Source organism: Prenolepis imparis, unplaced genomic scaffold (assembly GCF_030444845.1).
Source record: "Prenolepis imparis isolate NDT839.2.m4 unplaced genomic scaffold, iyPreImpa1.0 SCAF_5, whole genome shotgun sequence".
Lineage (NCBI taxonomy): Eukaryota > Metazoa > Arthropoda > Insecta > Hymenoptera > Formicidae > Prenolepis > Prenolepis imparis.
In genome coordinates this window covers 8,860,357-8,881,448 of record NW_028141163.1, presented here as the reverse complement: position 1 = coordinate 8,881,448, position 21,092 = coordinate 8,860,357, and the positions used below count along the sequence as shown (strand labels likewise).

Genomic DNA, 21,092 nt, shown 5'->3' with positions numbered 1-21,092 from the left:
TGAATATGAGAGTTTTCATTATTTCGATATGAAAACCTATTTACCATTTTAATGCAGAAAAAACTAATTGCTCTTTTGACAGTTTTTATATTTCAAAAACAAATTCAAATAATATTAATTGTACAGATGATACAATTAAAAATTGGAGTTGTAGTTAGACGGATATACGAAGTCAGAATCGGGGTAACAGAGTAAATATTTATTCGGCGTGTACTCTAACATCCCTAGCCCCAGTAGGGACCACAACCTTTCGAAATCAATCTTTGTTACTCTGGATAACAAAAATTTGTCGTAATTTAATATATCTGGCGGGAACAATATAAATCAAGGAAAAATAAATAACACAGTTAAACAGAAAAAAAAGTAAAACGTAGAAAGAAAATAAAAAGTGCGATATCATTATGAAACAAACACATATGTCGAAGTACCTAATCGAGCGAAATCAAGCAATCGAAAAAAGATTTCATAATCCATAATTAAAGTCATTATTAATCACTCATGAAAGCACAGAGAGGAAATACAGAATGGATGTAGGCGTTAAATATGCGAATAAGAGGTAGAATGTAAATTGCAAATCAAGTTTCTCACATTATGTAATTAATAGGACTTTGTTGCCGCATTACAATTAATGCGACGTCCGGAAGTCTATTAGCAAATTCTCGTTTGCGTTTCGCGTGATGAATATTTATAATTATGATACGATTTAAATAACTATGCTGCATCCAATGGAATGTTTCTCACTATGTTGATTCTAAGACTAAAAATAAAATCTTATTTTCTCCCCTTTAATTTTTTATAAAAAATCTCCACGTGATCAGACAGACGTGATATGCTACGCGGTTAAAGATCAACCGATCGAGGATCGAGGGCGTACCTTGGAATCCGATCGTAGCTATCCCAACTGGTGAGGCAGTTGTAGCTGCTGTATCTGCTGGAAGTCGTCATTGTTAGCGTCTTGCTTGCCGTGGCATCTCGGACTCGATCAGTCGCGTTATTCCACAGTGTCATAACGAACGTCCTCCATCTTTTCACTATGTCGAAGCTGGCGCTCATATAGTCGGGCGTCTACGACTTCGCTAAACACGATGTCACACACGGACGGTGTAACTCTTCTACAATTCCTCTACAATTATCTCTCTTTCCGCAATTGTTTTCCGCCACTCCTCCGGTATTTTCCTAACCCGTAGGGAAGAAAACTTTCCGCGTCCGCGATCGCGAGTACCGTCCAACGATGCGCGAGACTCCGGAGTGTTCCGATCGCGGTCGTACAACGACGTATGTACCCTTTTCTTGGCAGCGCGGAACGCGGTTACAGTCTGGTAACACGCACCATTGCTCGTGGAAAGGGTTAATGAACCGCAAGGAAACTTCTGGAACACGGTCGCGCCTAACCGCGTTCGGTACCTTATATATACACGTAGCGAGCGCTTCCACCACCCCTTTCGCGTCCGCACCACCCTCCCTTTTCCTTCCACAGCGACGTATATACTTCGGAAGATATACCCGTAAAAAAATATTATGCCGCAACGTAAATAATCGTCGCCGAGGATGATCGAATCCGATAAAGTCTCTCTCTCGCGCGCACACACACACACATACACCAGAAAAATAAGACTAAGCCACTAAAACTTGGACCGCACTTATACTTCGCTGTTTAATTGGACCTCCGTTTCCTTCCGTTAAAGAGTTTGTGATTACATCCTAGATTGTTCTTAAAATTATCCATCTTCTTGAACGCCGTACAAGCGTAACTTACCGCGTACCGTACATGTGTACGCGTGTGCGTGCGTGTATTAAAAATACTCTACGTTTTTTTGGACCCACCAACCAGCGTGCTTGTTAACTATCTCGTAATTAGAAGGAAGGTGCGCCCGCTTGTTTACTCGACGCACAACGTCGGACGGCACATTTCCCCCACGTGCTCTCTCTCTCTCTCTCTCTCTCTCTCTCTCTCTCTCTCTCTCTCTCTCTCTCTCTCTCTCTCTCCTGTTTTCTCTCTTTTTCCTCTTTCGTCGTTCGCTGATATTACTCTCCTTTAATCGGATACACTTATACAAACTCTCCTATCCGACGTCGCAATTGTAATCTACTTCTCTCTTGTTGTTGCAATACTAATCTTGTTTCCCTTAAAAGAAAAGAGTTCTCTCCTTTTGGTCTCCTTAGAAAAACTTTTCTTCTCGCAAAACCTATTCACACTCCGATCTGCTCTCTTTCCGTGTGCAAAACAAAAAAATCCGGCAAAATCAGGCAAGATGAGAACGCTCTACAAATGCGGCTTAAGAAAAAGAGGGACTTTCATCACGCGTTCGCGTTTTGCGAATGATGAACGATTATCGCAAAGGTGTCGAAAAAGGTTCATTAGCTCGGAAGGAGAGTCATGACAAGGGTCATGATGATGTCGACTAGACCGATTTCACAAATTGCTTCAACAACGACGTGTCGTTAGAAACTCCTGCGAGGTCACGGTTCCCCGATGTTACTATAGCCGCTCGCTATAATCATCACCCAGAGAGTCACCGATGTCGTTTCTCAAAGGAATTCTCCGATTCATAACTCGAAAAGAGTCGAAACTCGTTGAAATCTCTTCGCGGAGAGCTTTGAAAGAACATTGAAAATTATTTCGCGAAAGATTCCCTTCTCTTCGTGGTCCACTGTGATTTTCCCTCTTACTGATCCCATCACTTATCGTTGTCTCGCATAATCTCAAAGTGAGATATCCTTGTAAGCGACTTCACGTATCTTCCGTGAAACAACATAATATCTCAACATAATCGCGCTAGAATTCCTGGAAAAAAAGGAAGTTGATCCTCAGAGTTCTCAGAGTTTTATTTTCGAAGCTCTTCTCAACGTTTGTTGGTCCTTTTTTCATACAAAGTTTCGCCGTAAAGGTGTTTTCTCAGAAATACTTGCTTACGCTCCTTCGAAGTCCCATCGAGGGTTCGAATTGTTTGATCCTACTACTTCGGGGGATGTAAGGAATCGCTCGTCGGTAGCGGAAAAAGCAATTCGAGCGACGTTCGTTGTCACGGACATCCGATGCGGTCTCTTACGACGAGGCAGCGCGACTTTCTCTTCAAGTACCGCATCTTACGGAAGCTCCGCCGTCGCCGCCGTCGCTCGCGTCCGGTGCGGGCCGTCGTTTCACTGGAGAACGCCGCGCTGTCGCGGTACCATCGGCCCGCCTTCCTCGCGCGCGCACGAGAGGTGCCACCGCCGGTCTGCTCGATCCTTCCTTCTCCGTAAGCATAACGCGCTTCGCGTGGCCCGGCCTAACGCCGACTAGCGGAATCACCCTCAAGCTCGCCATCGCGACGACGCGCAAAACTACCCCTAGCACCGCGCAAGCTCCGCTCTCCGCTGCTCGCCCTCTCCTAATCTTCCTCGTATTCGCGGACTCCCACGATAAACCAGCCGGTCGCCCCCCTCGAGGAGAGACCGATAAATAAAGGAGGGTGGCGGTAAGAGCTACCACATGAAAAATAGTAATACTCGCGCGCGATTGCAGCATCCACAATATGGCGTCGTGCCCTTTTCTCTCTTTCCTTGACCACCGGTCTGTTGGTTGGTATATGGACGGATAAGAGAACTATCTCCGAAAATCTTGAAAATATATACGTGTATGGAGAGATATTTCTTCATTATGTGTGTCCGAGCATGTGAACGCAAGTAAAAATCTGCCCATTGATTATTATTGATAATGCGGAAACTATCATTCTTTTCATTTAATAGAAATAGTAAAGATAACTCTTATATCAGTTTTATAAAATTGTAGATAGATAAAACGAGTATTAAGAAAGATGTATTTTTTAGGGTCACTAAGTTAAGTGATGATCGTAATTTAATGATAGATCATTTACTCAACGATTAACTTTGCTGTATTAATATTAAATTGCATTAGCAGTTTTTACAATAAAAATTAATGACTTATCTGTAGAATTTATCTAAATCAATTTTTGTAAAAATATCAATGATTATGCAAAATGAAAAAGAATATAATTTGATTTAATTTTTTTCACCAGTACTGATGATTTGTTGTCTTTATTAAAATATTGAAATAGTTCGAGAAAAGTTAAGGCAAATAGTCAAAAAAGACATAATAAATCAGCGTCTGACACGTGCTTTTTGTTTCCTTTTTTTAAAAAATATAAATTGTATCGTAAATGATATCGCCATATGCAATGACAAAAATATGGAGAATAGATCATACGTTTGTATTGAAATAGCTCGCGTGAACCAGCGAGGAAAAGCTATATTGAAAAGACAAGATAAAAAAAAAAAACAATTCGCAGACATGTATTCTATTTCATCGTCGTTTGACAAACGTGAATCTATAGAATGCAATGCACTCGTGGATCTCGTACTTTCATTTCAACAATTTTTATATATAAAGAATCTATTTCATCGTTCTTTCCTATTCGTCGTAATCGAGAATAATGACGTCGTTTCCTGATGCATGTAAGTCAATTATTCAACCTGTTAATATTATCAAAGCATAATGAGAAATTATTTGATATCCTCGCAGTAGAGGATAAATGATCTTTTCTGCTACGATGTAGTTAATACCAAAGCGCATTCATCGTAGCAGCTATATTAAATTGCTCTAGTATGCTAATGTCCTCGATGTAGGGTGCTTTAATTCATTAGGACATCTTAAATATTTTATAAGATATTTTAATTAAAAAAAAATAGATAATATAAGAAAATAGTAATAATAGCAATAAAAAAACAAGAGAGAGACCATATTGTATAAATGAAACGTTTCTTTAATAAGCGTTGAATGCCGGAATCTGTAATATGTGCTACGTGTAAAATGCGCATAAACAGATGATCCATCTTTTACATGCGATCAATCAGACACAATCTGCTTTTCAACGATATAAGAACCTGTATCGATAATTTATGATTCATCTGGCGTGAGCTCTGCTTATTGTTAAACAGTGTTAGAAATGAATATTTCTTTCGTGTGTTAAATAAAATGATATGTTAAAATTTTCTCTTTAAAATTTATATAAATAAGCTTAGAAAAAAATTATTAGTGTAAAATGCATATAAATACATACATTCTTTCTCTAAAAATGTGTAATAAATTTATAAATTATTGACAGTATTAGTGGTAAGGTATATGATTTTAAAACATAGATGAAACAATTAACATTTTCGTTTATTTGTTAATAGTAAAAAATCCTTTTTATAAGAAAATAAAAGTATTTTGCATTTAACACTATTCTTATGTAAAATTTTCCTTCAGATTATAAAATAAATATGTTATTTTGAGAAAGATATATTTTGAGGAAGATATATGATCATATTGGATAAAATAATAAAAGAAACATAAAATATAATTTCACTTATAATAAAGTTTATATTCGCCATTATGTATATTTATCACAAATAAATATTCAATTTATGTCATAATGGATAACTCAATTATATAAACTGATAACATGTATGCACGACATTTTTGTGTGAAATATGTGTATTTTGAACTTTTTAAATATCCTTTCCTAACCGCGAGTATTTTATATATCGTAAAAAAAATTATTAAAATATGCAATGTAAATCAACGATGTATATAAATCAGCAGATAACGTAGAGAAAAATTTATAAAAACAAATATAGTATTTGCAAAAATTTATTTCTCTGAGGACATTTTTATCAAACGAGTCATAAATTAAAATTATGTGATATGTAAATGCTTTTTTTAAAAGATGTACTTAATTATCGACAATATACAGCAGATATATAAAAGTCAACTATATTAACTTATAATAATTATTTAAACTTAATTACATTAATTTATAACTATTGAACTTTTTATTACAATCATAATAAATATTAATATTTCTAATTTGTATATGTAAATTGTTATGATTTTTATGTATCTTTCTATACTTTCTCGATTCATTATTAAATGATACGCTTTAAAAAGATGTACTTAAAATAATTATTCTAAAAAATTTGAAATTAGTACAAATTAGTAAAAATAGGTCAAATATATTATTTCAATTTAAATTGTTTTTCTATCGCAATTTTAATATTGCATTAAAAAATCAAAAAAAATTTATTGTAACACGACAATTAATTCAAAAACTGTTCGTATTTAACTTTATGTGAATATTTATTAGAAATGTTTTGCAATTTGTTTATCTGTAATAACATTCAATAATTTAGCTGTTTAAAAATATTTGCACATTAATTAAATATTCTAATTAGGTATATTTTCTCAAAAAGATTTTGCTTAATATAAAATATAAATTTCCATCAAGGGGTTAAAGAATGCTTGTAGTCAGTTTTTCGTGGTATCGGAAAAAAGGTCAGGTTTTATAAGGTTACTGCGCATGCAAAATTAATCCCTTTCCTTTTCAGGGTTCTTTGTTGGGTCATTTTACTTTCACACGGAGTCATGTATACACATGAACATTCGACATTTGTCTAGTAACCCTAGCCTACTGTGTAAATCTATATCTTTCGTATTCAGACTCAAAATATCCCGATACAGATTTATGTGTGAAACCTTCCTGCTCATAAGGTACCGACGCAGTCGATCGTAAAGCTTCAGTGCAACTCAAGGGTAGCAAAGAAGGATTAACCCGATGTTAAGGATGCCTCCAAGAGTGTTCGACTACGTGGTATGCATAAAATTTTCTTCGCAGAATCTCATAAGGAATTTTCAATACTACGACTCGAGATCACTTTCGATTCGCGGAATTATATTGCGTCTGTTGTATAAATTGACAATTAATAGCAAAGTGACTTTTTACCGCGATAGATTCGAAATGTTATATATATTTAGATACAACTTTTACCGATTAAAGTAAATCTTGGTAATTAACACAGATAAATTTCTATAAAATAACAATAAATTCTTATTATATGTATAAATGCTTATTACGTAACAGCTTTTGTTTGTGTGAAGCTTCAATTTATGCTATATGTAAATCATAATCTTCCAATCATCAACATATCGCACATGTATGCGCTATCTGTCGTAATTATGAGTAGATCTAATGCATTATTATATATCAAAGAATCTATAACATTAACAGAAAATAACATTGTATCTATAAAATAATTTTTAATTATAATAGAATATATTTTTAATTTAATGTGTGTGTGTGTGTGTGTGTGTGTGTGTGTGTGTGTGTGTGTGTGTGTGTGTGTGTGTGTGTGTGCGTGCGTGCGCGCAAGCGCGCGATAGTAAAATGTTAGTCGTAATCATTGATATATTTTACTAATCGAAAATCAAATTAATCGAATCATTAATCGTCGCAGTGACCTGATATATTTCTCGGAAGTGAAGAGAAAAAGATTTCTTGCAACTACGAACTATAAGTTTCACAGTTCGAGAATTTTTTGATCGATGACTTGTTTCTGATTAAATCGATCTCTAACGTCGAACATACACTGCAGCGAACAGCATATATTATGCATATTGATTGAATGAAAAAGGGAAGGACATGATGAAAAAATACGATAAATTAATTAAATTATATAATTAAAATACAATTATTATTCAGAGAGATGCACGCGCGTGCGGATTTTTCATTTCATTACAATAATTTTTCAAACTATTACGTTCTTCCATTATGATAATGCAAATTACTTGATATTAATTAATGTTTCTTTATTATGCTTTTTAATATTTTCAATAAACAATATTAATTTATTATTAACAATTATATATATAATTATTATTAATTGTGTGTATTTTACACACTGTTTTCATAAAATGTATTAAATTGCTTTTAAACCGCATTAAAATTAGCAGAACTTTTTTCGAAATTCTAATATTGATATACTCTATCGACACAAAATTACATCGAATTATATTAATAATTATATCACAATTTTTTGCTTCTCCTTATTCTTCTGTTTATTTTTGTTTATGAAGAAGAAAGAATTAATTACTTAGATAATATAATCTCTTAAAATATAAAATAACATTGTGCGATATTCAACACGTTATATTTTCGAAAAAATAGAATTGACGATGATTGATATGGCTGCTATGAAGTTGAATGCTCTATATCCAACACTAAAGTGTTATACGGAAAAGTTTATGACAAAAAACTAACAAAAGACCATTACTTCGTATATTTCTTGTTTTTAAAAGCGTCAATCGCTGAAGACATAGAAGTTAGTGTTTTTTCGCCAGTCTATATCAATCATAAGAATCACCACACTCAAAGAAGACGCTCGGCTATGCCTCTTTAATCCCATAAAAAGTGCTGCGACTTAAAATTTTTATTTTTTTTACAAATGTTATATACATTAATTTACGACTTTTAAAATTGCTGTAAAAAAGGACCACGAATAAATGGTAATTAAATATATGGTATTTTAATGGCATTTAATAACATTTAATCTACTTAGATTAAATTAAAATGAATATAAATTTTTCGATATTGCAAAGATAAAAAAAGAAATTTAAAATTAAATTTTTAAAGAGATTAAAAACGTATAACAAGTTCGTATTGTAATTAATTCGTATTTTATCTTTGTCTATTACATTGAATTTTGCAATGCAAACAATTCATATTCCTATCGCTGTATTGATTAATCACGTGGCATAATTCCAATAAACTAATATACAATTGTAATATCGTAATGTCACCATCATTGCCACACGTGCGCGTAATTCGATATAAATTTCATTGTTGGTTCTATCATTAATTAATACTATATAATTCCCGAGGCAGAAAACTGTCAAGAATAATACTAATAATAAAGTTGTGCGTCGAGACGGGAAAGCATTTGTGGCAACTTTTTTCATAATTGTAATTTTCTGTTTATGATATAACTAACTCTTTTATATTGCACGAGTGCCATATACAAGTTAAAATTCAATCTTTTTAAAAATCTTTACATGCGTTATTTATGCATCCGCAATATAAATCTGAACTTATAAAAAGTAACAAATGTTAAAGCAATTATTAATTTAAGTACAAAATAAATCCGTCAAAATTATCGATAAAATATTATAAAAGAAACTAGCTGTAGAATTACAATTTGTATAAACATTTTTGTGTGTGTATGTGTTAAACTCTGCTTATATTAATCGTGTAAGCTAAAATTATACATGATTTTTGTTTAACTTTTATACATGTTTCTTTAAAAATAAAACATTAATTAATTTAGAATTTGAGATAAATTTAAGACTCACATCATATATTTTTTAACTTATTTTAACATTCTGATTTTTAATATCGTGATTTAAAGCTTTACATGTACACCGTTTAAGAATTTCTTCAAGTCCTTTTGATTCGATTATATTCATCATTGCGAGCAAAAATTCGAAGAGAAAATAGTTGATTATTCATTTCCTTGGAAAAAAATCGTGATAAAAAACTGAAAATTCTTCGTTCCTAAAAACTAAAAATTCTTCGCAGAATAACTCGCGAAATGCAAAGGAAGAATGCAAAGTAATTAGGGAATTAAATAATAAATAACGTCATTAAAAATTCACTTGTTAACTCTCAAAGTGATGGCATAAAAGGTAAAAAAAAGCATTCGGAAATGTCAAACTAACAAAACTGGTTTTAGCTCAAAGCACGTGCACTCGATAAGAGCGCAAAAATGGAGAAAAGTGATTCTTGAAAATATTCTTAACTCTTCTTCTGTGCATCTTGTAAAAAAAGTCTTTCAAACATAAAGTATAAAACTCTTCTTTATTATATTAAACGGTAAATCATATTTAATAATAAAAAATTTATCTAATGTCTATGTGATTTATTTATTTAATAATACAATAAAAGACAAAGTAATCAAAATACGATTATATAAACGCACGATAATACAAATCCAAAGCCCAAAAAGAAAAATAATTCTTTGAATCTCTTTCTTTATTCTCCTTGATAAAAAAATATCCATGTTTTAATAAATTAATTTAATAATTTTGGAATAACATTGATAAAATATTTCCTTAAAAATTAGAACAAATTTAATTCCTTTCCCACTTGCTAAATTTTCATTCAAAAATAAAAACATTTCTAATATGTAATAAAAATTTTATAATTTTTAAGAAATCTTTCGTTGAGAAAGCAGAAGAACTGTAGCTTCTCAATTATAAATTATATATTTTTTTGCGGAGTATAAATAATTAAAATAAATTATATTTACACCCATGTCATATTAAAAAGAAATATATATTTATATTTATTTTTTATATAAAAAAGAGATGCAAATAAAAAGGAATTTTCGGTGATCACCGACAATTCTGCTCATGACAGACGTAAATGATTTACAATTTTTTCTCATCTGTATCCATGTTTTTACCCCCTTCCCCTACTGAATCTTTGCCGCAATGAGATTACGACGCCGCGCGAGGGTCTTGCTGATATTTTTTTATGAAGTAGAGGGTGGTTGGTTCGAATGATGAGGGTAGGTTATCGGAAACTTGACACGCGTAGTTCGTTCACGATATTGCGGCGGCAGCACTCACAGATTTTCAGAGCTTTCCTAACTGTTGCGAGGCGCCCCCTGAGCAACGTCCAACGCAGATGCTTGTCAAGCTTTAAGCTCACCCGACCTCTCACTTTCATTTCCTACTCTGTTCTCTCGTTAGAATATTTAGCGGAATGTTTATAATAGAATTCTTCAAAACACGGATTTGTTTGCTTATCGGTAAATGCAGAATTTCCTATTAAAATTGCGAAGCAATCATGAATATGTTATTCGCGTGTGCAAACGTTATTATATTTTATTTTCATTTTTTAATTTAAATAATTTGATTTAGCATAAAAAAATACAATTAATTCGTTTCAAATTATTCAAATATAGATGAAATAGACAATCTTTCTCTTTCCGTTTCCGCTTCATACGAAATGAATATTGTTGATTATCGAGAAAAGAATTTGTTTTTCTTATAAATTAACATCTTTATTTTATAATTAAGTAATTCAATTACAAAATTTATACTTGGAAATATAATCGATATAAAAATTTTTATGCATATTATAGAATTAATTTTACAGTGTAAAAATATATATATATAAATTAGAGAAGAATTATCACAACATTGTTCTCTTTGCATTCTAATTAATGTCTTGCATAACATCTTCTGCTACAAATATTATATAATACATTTTATCTGTAATAAAGTGTACTCTTTTATTCAAATTCTTTTCTCCAGAAATAAAGATATATTCTTCTGACGTGTGCGCATGCAAACTCTTTCAACTTTAATCCTATTCACCTCCCAATCCTGTTCACCCATAGTTATATCTATGAAAGAGATTCAGCGTAATCGAGACTAATTGAGGCGCGCAGAGGGAATTAGACCGCAATTAAAGCATACGAGCAAGAACATTGTATATTCAACGTGAGGAGAAAACGATCAGGCAGTTGCGTCCACAAAAAAATTTAATTACAAAGTTGTTTTGAATATTAAGTTAAGTGTATAACATCCAACATCATTTAAAATACAGATATTGAACTAATATAATAATATAATATAATATATAATAATATATATATTATATAGTAATATAATGTGATAATAATAATAATGAAATAGAAATTTTATAAGAACCCCAATTTTCTTACTGTACAATTTAGTAAATATTCATCTTTCTCTTTCTCTCTCTCATGCAATTTATATTGATAAAAATTGACTTACTTGGATAAAAAATTAGATAAAAAATAATTTAATTAAAATATGACATCTTTCCCCTCTTTGCACAACATTATATGAAATATTTAATTATCTATTTAATTCTAATAAGCTCTTTGTTTACAAATTTTATATTTATAATATTAATGATGATTCTCTAATTGTAAGTCTGTAAAAAATGTATTTATTTAATATTAGAATTACATCTAATATTATATATATTCTCTATTAGACTTTATTCAATTGCCTACATATAAAACACAAGTTTTAACTTTAGTTTCACATTAAATACATAAAACGCATTATTTTGCTTGACAATTAAAACTAGTCAAATATGACGATTAAGAATTACAAAATCGCAAATTAAATTTACATGAAAATTCGTCCGTAACGTTTTAAACGCTGCAACGAAGTTGCCGATCCTTCGTCAACATTTTAAAATTATTGTTTTATTTCTGAGTTTTACTATCCACCACTTCGTTACGAATGTCTGTCAATACAGCAAGTAGTAAATTGGCTTTACGAGCTTCCGAGAGCGAGAACGTTTATTCCGATATTGAGCGAAAATATACGGCCAGCTTTGCTGTCTGCACCCTAACGAAACGATATAAGCACTTCCGCTATTTCTTCCCTGAGCTTACCTGAGTAATCCCCGAGGATTAAACATCTTCGTGCTCTGGAATTGCGGAAAATGATCTTGGCAAAACGGAATGCTTTATTACATTATACATTTAAGATAAGTAAAGTATATATAGAAATTCTTTCATTTCCTTAAAGATGATTCTTTGACTAATTTTTAATGAATTTGTTTTATCTCAATAAATGCGACCAATTCTTTTATTTCCAAATTTTAAAGTTGATTCTTTGACTAATTCTTAATGAATTTGTTATATCTCAATAAATGCGACCAATTACTTGAATATGATCGACAGTTGTAATTATTTAGCATTGATCTGAAATTAACGGATGCGATCATAGATAATTGACAGAAGCATTTATCACATATCGCTTTCCTTCGCGCATGAAACAAAGTAACAAAGGATAATATATTGTAGAAAATAACAAGGAAATAAAATAGACATTTTTTAGCAAAAACATAATGCAGATCATTTAGCAGAAACATATCTCGATCATTAAATAATATCGCATTAAATAATATATTTTTGCTAAATGCAATTCACTTTTAAAATATAATAAAAAAAATTTTCTAACTTTTTAAAAGTAAAAACAATTCTTTCTTAATATAATATTATAATATTATAAAATCTTATTGTTGTATTATATTATTTTATGTAATATATATATATAAATATAATACAATATAAATATAATATAATTTAAAAATGTTATGATAGTATTATATATATTATACATTATTATTACGTGTATATATACATATAAAGAAATTTTTTACTTTTCTTGTAGCGTTCACGAAAGAGCATAACTTTTTCCAGCTACTATTCATACAACAGAATCACTCACGAGGTGTAGTAACCTACCGTAGCGAAATAAATTTAAGACTATCATTTAGAATCCCTTGCTCCATGATCTCGACAACGCAGTAATACCTGTCTGACCTAATGACCGATGGCTATTAATTATGTTTATGTCTGTACTAACGCGTCGTATCTGTCTTTCACTGAGTCGACCCTCTTCTTATCTCCGATTACAGCCTTATTATATGGTTATCTCGAAGACAAAGGCGCTCTTCTTGTCGTTAAGGGCGATAAGTACTTCGAGGATGTGAATGTCCGCGGCAATATTCTCAAGAGATATATGTACAAGGAAGAGAGAGAGCGTAATAATAACATGCTTCTGTATGTGGAACACACATGACCTCGATTATTCTTGATTACGGTGGACGTACGTCAAAACATCTTTCACCCTCGTTTAGAAGCGCAGTCTCTTTTTTCTGCATTTTTTCTTGTCACCCTCCAAAATACATTATTCTCCGTTACTTTATTTCATACATAAAGAAACGGAACTTGATATATGTTAGTCACTTCTGACAATTATACATATCTTTTATCATAATGTTCTTTTAATATCATTCACTAAAATTTTGTGACTAAATGATCATCAGTTAATAATATATTTAAACAATTAATTGTGCAGATTTATTTATAGATAAAACGATATTCAAACAATCAACGATAATTTACATTAGATTTTTTATAATATTAAAGTTTTTTTCTATATTATATTTGATGTATCGTAGCAATTAGATTTAGTACAGTTAAATTCAATTTTATTCAATCAGACATTGTTCGATAAAATATCAACACTCCATTGCAATCTTCCTTTATTGGGAATATATTTATTTTTGTTATATAAATATATATATATATATATATTTTATATATATTTGCGTTTACGAATCATTTATTTAAATACATTTTTCAACAATAAAATATCTACAGCACACCTACAATCTCATCAAATCTCATATTTTCAATCTGTTTGATTTTTCATTTGATACTTCCCTGAATATTTAACAGATGATGTAATCACATTTTGCACAATAATGCACAAGTTAACTCGTTTCTTTAGAAAGTTAAATTATTTTGCATAACAGGTCAACAGCGTGGCGTTTAAAGATAGATAAATTGAGTTCATAAAGAGAGAAAAATATTTCCCATAAATATTTAAAACTAGCAACCCAACAGAAAAACGAGCAATTAGGAAGGTGTTATATAACGTAAATATTAAGTAAGTGACAAAATTATTAGCGAATATATGCTTTAACGAGGCTCACATATTACTTTATCAGTAGGTCGAAGTTCTAGTGAAGTACACAAAAATTCATCATTTATGCACACGACGTTTCTGGGTCAATGCCAATTGATGGATATCGATTAATCATTATACTTCGTTATCAAGTAAATATCTCGATATCTATACAACATATATATATATATATATATATATATATATATATGAAAAGAGAGAAAGAAAGCAGCTGACCAACAGAATAATAAGCACATATAAAAATATCTTATTAAAATATTTAACTCAAATTATACATACAAACTTTTTTATCAAAATATTATATAATTTTTATTCTGTTGGAAGATGAGCGTATTAAGAGCAAAACAAATTTCAATTGTTTCTTTCGATGAAAAAATCTAAAACGATTAAATATATTATTCTCTTTTCTTTTTCTAATCTACATAATCTTTTTTCTTTAACATAGTCACATAAACATTTCAGAATTCCCATCAGTTTGTCGCGCCACTGAACTCGTTAAACAAAGATAGTCTCCCTCCCCCCGACAGAAATTTACTGCCAATGCAAATAACACGGGCGAGCTTTGACAAAGGGGCGTGTTCGCGAATGATTCTCATAGGCGCGGCAGAAGATTATTTATTCACTTTTTGCTTCTTCCAGAAGCCTCTTATTATCAAACCACCTCGTTACTGAACTCTTGCACCATTACTGAATTCTTCATTCTATCGCGAATCCCACGATAATCGCTAAAAAACGTGATTGAACTTAAAATCTAATAACTGCATCTAAAAAATCTACGAACTGCATACTGTATATGAAATTTTAATTGCTTATAATCTTTTCAAATGCTTTGGTGAAAAGAATTCTGCAGTTTAATAAAATTATAAAGTAATATTGCTTGAAGAATATAATAAATTAACATCTTTCACAAGTTAAACATTATTAATTAAAATATCCTTTAATCTTTAAAATGTAATTTCTGATATATTTATATCAATTATTATTATTAATATTAATATTAATTGAAGATTTATGTAACAGTGATAGTTTAAAAATATTTTGCATTCATCATATTATTTATACTCGATCGATGTTAAATAGTTTAATATCAATCAATAGCCAGCGCTTTTTTTTCGGTTTTTTCCACGAATATCCACGAATAAAAGGTATAAGTGACAAGTGAGATTCCACATTTTTTTCTGTATATTACTTTAATACTTCTTAAAGAGCAGATTTTCGATAAATCAGAAAATCAATGGATGCCTAGCTCCTGTGTAATTATTTTCAATTTACGAGACGCGCAATCGAAAGTTTCATCGGATGAGAGAAGCGCAGTTGGCGTATCTAAGCGTAATTCAATTTCTTCTACCATCATTTTCCATCTCCTCGTTTTCCAGCTAGTCAACCGCGACTCTCTTCTGGACCTGCCTCCAGAAATTCCGTCAATTCCGACGAGTTCTTTCGCTCGTTAGAAACAAGAAAGCGCGGCTAATCCTGCGAGGATTGCGTCCACGGATATCTACTCCCAGGAGCCAGACGTAATTAAACAAGTTAAAAGTTCGACTTCTACGCGACTCAGAGTTTCCGTGAGGGAGCAATATCGTTATGTCACTGCACCGGTTTCCATTCACTATCCCTGAATGAAACAGAATGGACAGAACTAATAGCTTCACGATCCGCAAAGTCTATTTGTCGTGACTTTAGTTAGCACTTCAAATAATTCTCCATTTACGCGTCTCAACGGAAATTATCGAATAAAAAGATAATGCAAATTGCAGAAGCATAAAAAAGATTGACTGTAATATATGTATATATATTGAATAAAAATCTTGATGAAAAATATATTCCAGTATATTTAAATTATTGTATTAACATTGCAATTATTGCATTGCATTAATAAATTGTAAGATATTTAAAAGTCTTTAATTGCCTTTTAACTTGTAATTTAATAGACTAATCACAACCTATTAAAGATATTTGACAACCTTACAAATAATCGTATCGTAATGCATATTTATAGAAAAAATATTATATATCTAATATATTTTGCATGTAAAGTAATATATATTATTTCTAGCTATATCAAGTGGAAACTAAAATTTTCAAAATAATATATATGTATATAGAGAGTTCATTTCAAATATAGCACTATATATATGTGTATATATATATATACACAAGCACAAAGATATATAATGTTAAAGATTATAAAATTGCTATAGATAATAATTCCGCTTTCCTCTATGTTTTCCCGTTGAAAAGAAATTATCTCCAAATTAGCTAAATAACTCGTAGGCATATAAAAGGAATAGAGAGTGAAAGAACATCTCATACACACATATAATATGTTCGTTATCGCTCTTTCATTGTACATCGCATTTTTCCACTCATTTCAGTAAAGAACTGGATAAAGATAATGACAACGCGAGTTCATATTAGCAGCTTAATGATGCCTACAATTATTCTGAGATTCATCATGTCTCTATAAGCTTTGCATTTCTTTCCAAGCAGTCTTTCCATCACTTGACCTTTGACCCTTTCCTAGAAAGTGGAGCAGTCTGCTGTTGTCTTAACGATGACTTATGACTTTTATTTCACACGAAAATCAGCATAGAAGAATTACATTTGGATCATAAGAATAATAGATAAATTTACACAAATTGACATTTTAAAATTTTATATAAAGCGCCTTATATCAGATTAATCTTAAAAATGCAAAACGATGTTTCGCCTCGGAAGAATAAAAGTGCGGATAAACTCTTAATCCAATTAAGCGGTATGGAATTTTACGACGCATCATCAAATAATGACAGAGTGTATTAAATTAGAGAGCATTTATGGTTTATTATGCTGAGAAATTCGTATTCAAGATATTTTCAAGTATCTCTCACAATTTATAGTTAAAATATATATATATATATATATATATATATATATATAGCTAAAAATTCAAGAAATATATATATATATATATATATTTCAAAAAATTATTAGATAGATCTCATTCATAGAAATCTTTATTATTTCCCAGATCACCTAATATTCAGTTCTATTTTTTAAAACGCCGATGAAAATGATATCGATATAATATAGAAAAGTAAAAAAAAAGATGAAAACCGCAAAAGTAATAACTGTAAAACGAATAAACCGCAAATAAATCAGAATGGATTCAGGTCGCGGATTAGAGTTGTGTTGTATAAGAAGTGAATATTCTAGAGACATTAAATTAGATATGCATATTCAAATTATACACACACTTTTTCAATAAATAATATATAAATATATTTTATAAATTATAAAATTAATTATAATATATTCATAGAAAAATATAATATATTGCACATATAGAGATTGTAATAAATTACATATGTACTTGAGAGTTAATATGTTAAAGAATTGAGATTAGCGTGAGAGACTCTCTCGATTCTCTATTATATAAATCTCAAATTACCATTGTCTGAAGTCGATGGCAAGAAAGAGATCATAAGGGATGAAGGAAGTTTCTAGGCAAAAGCATACAAGTGAGAAAGTTTACCTCGGTATCTGGAAGGCGATTTCGTCAAGCGAGTCGCTAGGTTGCAGAGGTGCTCGTTCGAAGAGCTTGCTAGGTCCTTGATGGACCCGGTTGCAGCATTGCATGGATCCAGCTGTCGGTTGGGACTGGTCCGTGTGATTGGTCCCAAGTTGACCTCCTTGGCTGCCTCTGCCACGTTTCTGCCGCTTCTTGCGTACTTCCTCTGCCTGACGGCGCAGGTTGTGAAGTCGGAAGAAGTACATCGACATGTCTGCGCTCATCACGCGAGTATTCGCGATCATCACGACTGCTCGTTTATTCGATTTTACAAAGTATTTCAAACGAAAGACAAGAGTAACGCCGCGATTCTCGAAGAATAGTAATTTATTCTTTTTATGTCAAACGAATAATAATCGATCCTTTTTAATCTCATATTAGATTATGATTGAGAAAAGAATCGATTATTTGTATAATTTTCATTCAATAAAACAAGATTCCGTTTTTATATCAAACATTTTTCAATTAAATCAAAATATTACACAAGATAAAATCAAGATATTCAATAAGATATGATATAATGTAGCAATCTCTCCAACACAATGATTTAAAACTTAGAAAACCATCAGATCATATTTTTGTGTTATATCTACTTTCTTGACTGATAAGACAGAAATGTCTAACGCATTTCATAATCGTTTTAATAAAATAAAGTGCTTGCGTTGATGAAAAGTCATTCACATAAACATAAAGAACCCCGCACTAATCATATGGAAAATCTATCCCGGTAATATCAATTAGTTTTTTCATATGTTGTAGCTTATGACTTACTGAACAAAAGATGTAATGGGCACAAAGCTCAATAATGGACAGTTATCGAGTTATAACCAGTCAAACATGAAAAATTCGGGCTGCCGAATAGTCAAATCTCGGAAAGTATTGATTTTTTGGAAAAATATTTGAAACAACAATAGTAGGGTTTTACAAAACCTGTTAGCTGGTGACATTATTTTTGAATTTTGAATGACCTTGAAACCTTATCTCTGCTGTGACACACAAAGATTTTTGTGGAAGATTTTTGTTCACGGAGCTTTTCAAGGTCATTCAAAATTCAAAAATAATGTCACCAGCTAACAGATTTTGTAAAACCCTACTATTTTTGTTTCAAATATTTTTCCAAAAAATCAATACTTTCCGAGATTTAAATTTTTCATGTTTGACTGGTTATAACTCGATAACTGTCCATTATTGAGCTTTGTGTCCATTACATCTTTTGTTCAGTAAGTCATAAGCAACATATGAAGAAACCAATTGATTTTACCGGGATAGATTTTCTATATGATTAGTGCGGGGTTCTTTCAAGATTCGTCCGCCTGAATTTCCTCGTTTGTAATATCACAATCACAATAGCCAACGTGGCCGCTGAAGATTGATATTTATCCTTATTCTTTCAGCTCTACAGTTCCATGTCATCCAGTTCAACGAAGTTTACGTGAATGGCTAAGCAGTTATTAATGTCTATGTAAGTTTAATGAATTTGCAAGTAAAAACGGAAAAATTAAAAAAACTTATCTGAAAGAATACGTATTATAAAACCTATAAAAACTATTTTTACGTTTAATGAAAATGTCGCCCGTAACTCTTACTTTTTTGTTTAAAATACTTGATAAAATTAAGAATTATACACATTAATAAAATTATAAAGATTATATATTTATAAACACAGACACACACATGTAATGCATGTACAATAATGATCAATTGTAATACTGTTCTATTCTTTTCAAGCATGAATAAGACAGAGCTAGGATATTTATGTATACCACATATAACTAAATTATAATTTTATTCAAAATTAAATGCACATTAAACATCAATTATTAATTAAATATCTCTTTATAAATCTGAAAATATTTTTTAATTTACTAAATAATTTACTAATAGTTTACTAAATAAATTTTGCTACATATTTTTATAAAAACCTATATATTTAATAATTATATAAATAAATAAAACATTTTAATTTTTAAAAGAAATTTTTTTTTAAATATTTCTAATTACGTTATTTTGTTTCCATAATATTGTATTATCATATTACGCATTGTATTATCATATTGCGCATTGGTATATACATATTTTGGTACATATTACGTATTGCATATTAAACATCATTATCAAGTTTTATGTAAGCAGAAAATTAAGAGAAATGAATAATAAAAAAATTACACAGCACAAATATGCAAAAAATTTATGTCAACTCATAAATTATTAATTGATATTATTCGCAGACGATTTCAATTATATAAAAATGATCAGCACAAGTTATTACTTGCAATATTTTCACATGAGATTTTGTAGCTTTCATACTTAATTCTAAACCATTTAATATTCATGCGTTTCAAAAATATACATATATTAATACAATACATAAAAATACATAAATGTTTATTACACTATTAATCAAATCATTTAATATTGTATTACATCATGCAAAAAATATGTTTTCATGCGCATATGTACACATATACACATTTGAAATTATACCTAAGCAATATATATTTTTAAACTATACGTGAATACTTATATAAATCAATAAACAATTATTAAAATAAACTTTTTTAGTTATTAAATAATTGACGTGTCAATATAATGGAGAAATATAACTAGAATAATTATAACTATGTCAAAAATAGAAAATTAAATATTATTTATTACATATAAAAAAATGCATATAAAAAAAATATCAAAATCTAAAATTTAAACAACAAAATATCATATATCACAATTTTAAATCTGCTGAAGTAGCGCTTTATATTTCATATTGCAGCTCGCAATCTCAATTCATAATAATTCCAAATATTTGAAAAGGTTTCTTTTTGCATATAACGCAAAAATTGTTTAATACAGATATTAATATACGAGGAAAGGAAGAAGCAGAATACACAAATCTTGACTTAAACAACGATTTTCAAGATAAATAAATATCAAAGTAAACATAACTTTGTCAGTTTTTACTCTCATTGCAAAAAATCAATATAACACATACAAGTAATAATAAGCTTCTTGAAAGATCCCATCAGAAGTTCGATCTTAAGCTTATTTCGACAAAGCAAAAAGAAATTTAACTAATAAGATCTCAAGGGAAAACTTAACTACCTGTTCTGAGGTTCCGTTGTTAATACACTAGTTTGGAGATCACAAAGCTATACTTGTTCTAATCATGATGAGTAAATTCTATTACAT

At 30.5% G+C, this 21,092-nt stretch overlaps 1 protein-coding gene across 15 annotated transcripts in view; it reads right to left on the bottom strand.

Moving 5' to 3' along the window:
• Positions 1-21,092, bottom strand: part of Slo2 (slowpoke 2) — a 216,609-nt gene that overhangs the window by 73,575 nt on the left and 121,942 nt on the right. For 4 of the 15 annotated variants that reach the window (XM_083039068.1, XM_083039072.1, XM_083039070.1 and 1 more), the window contains one exon: positions 17,874-18,123. The exons of 10 other annotated variants lie outside the window; for them this stretch is intronic. In XM_083039068.1, the coding sequence (XP_082895194.1) occupies positions 17,874-18,123 (250 nt within the window). Of the gene's footprint in view, positions 1-874; positions 3,203-17,873; positions 18,124-21,092 lie in introns of those variants that run through there. One more of the 15 variants, XM_083039075.1, reaches the window with a different exon arrangement.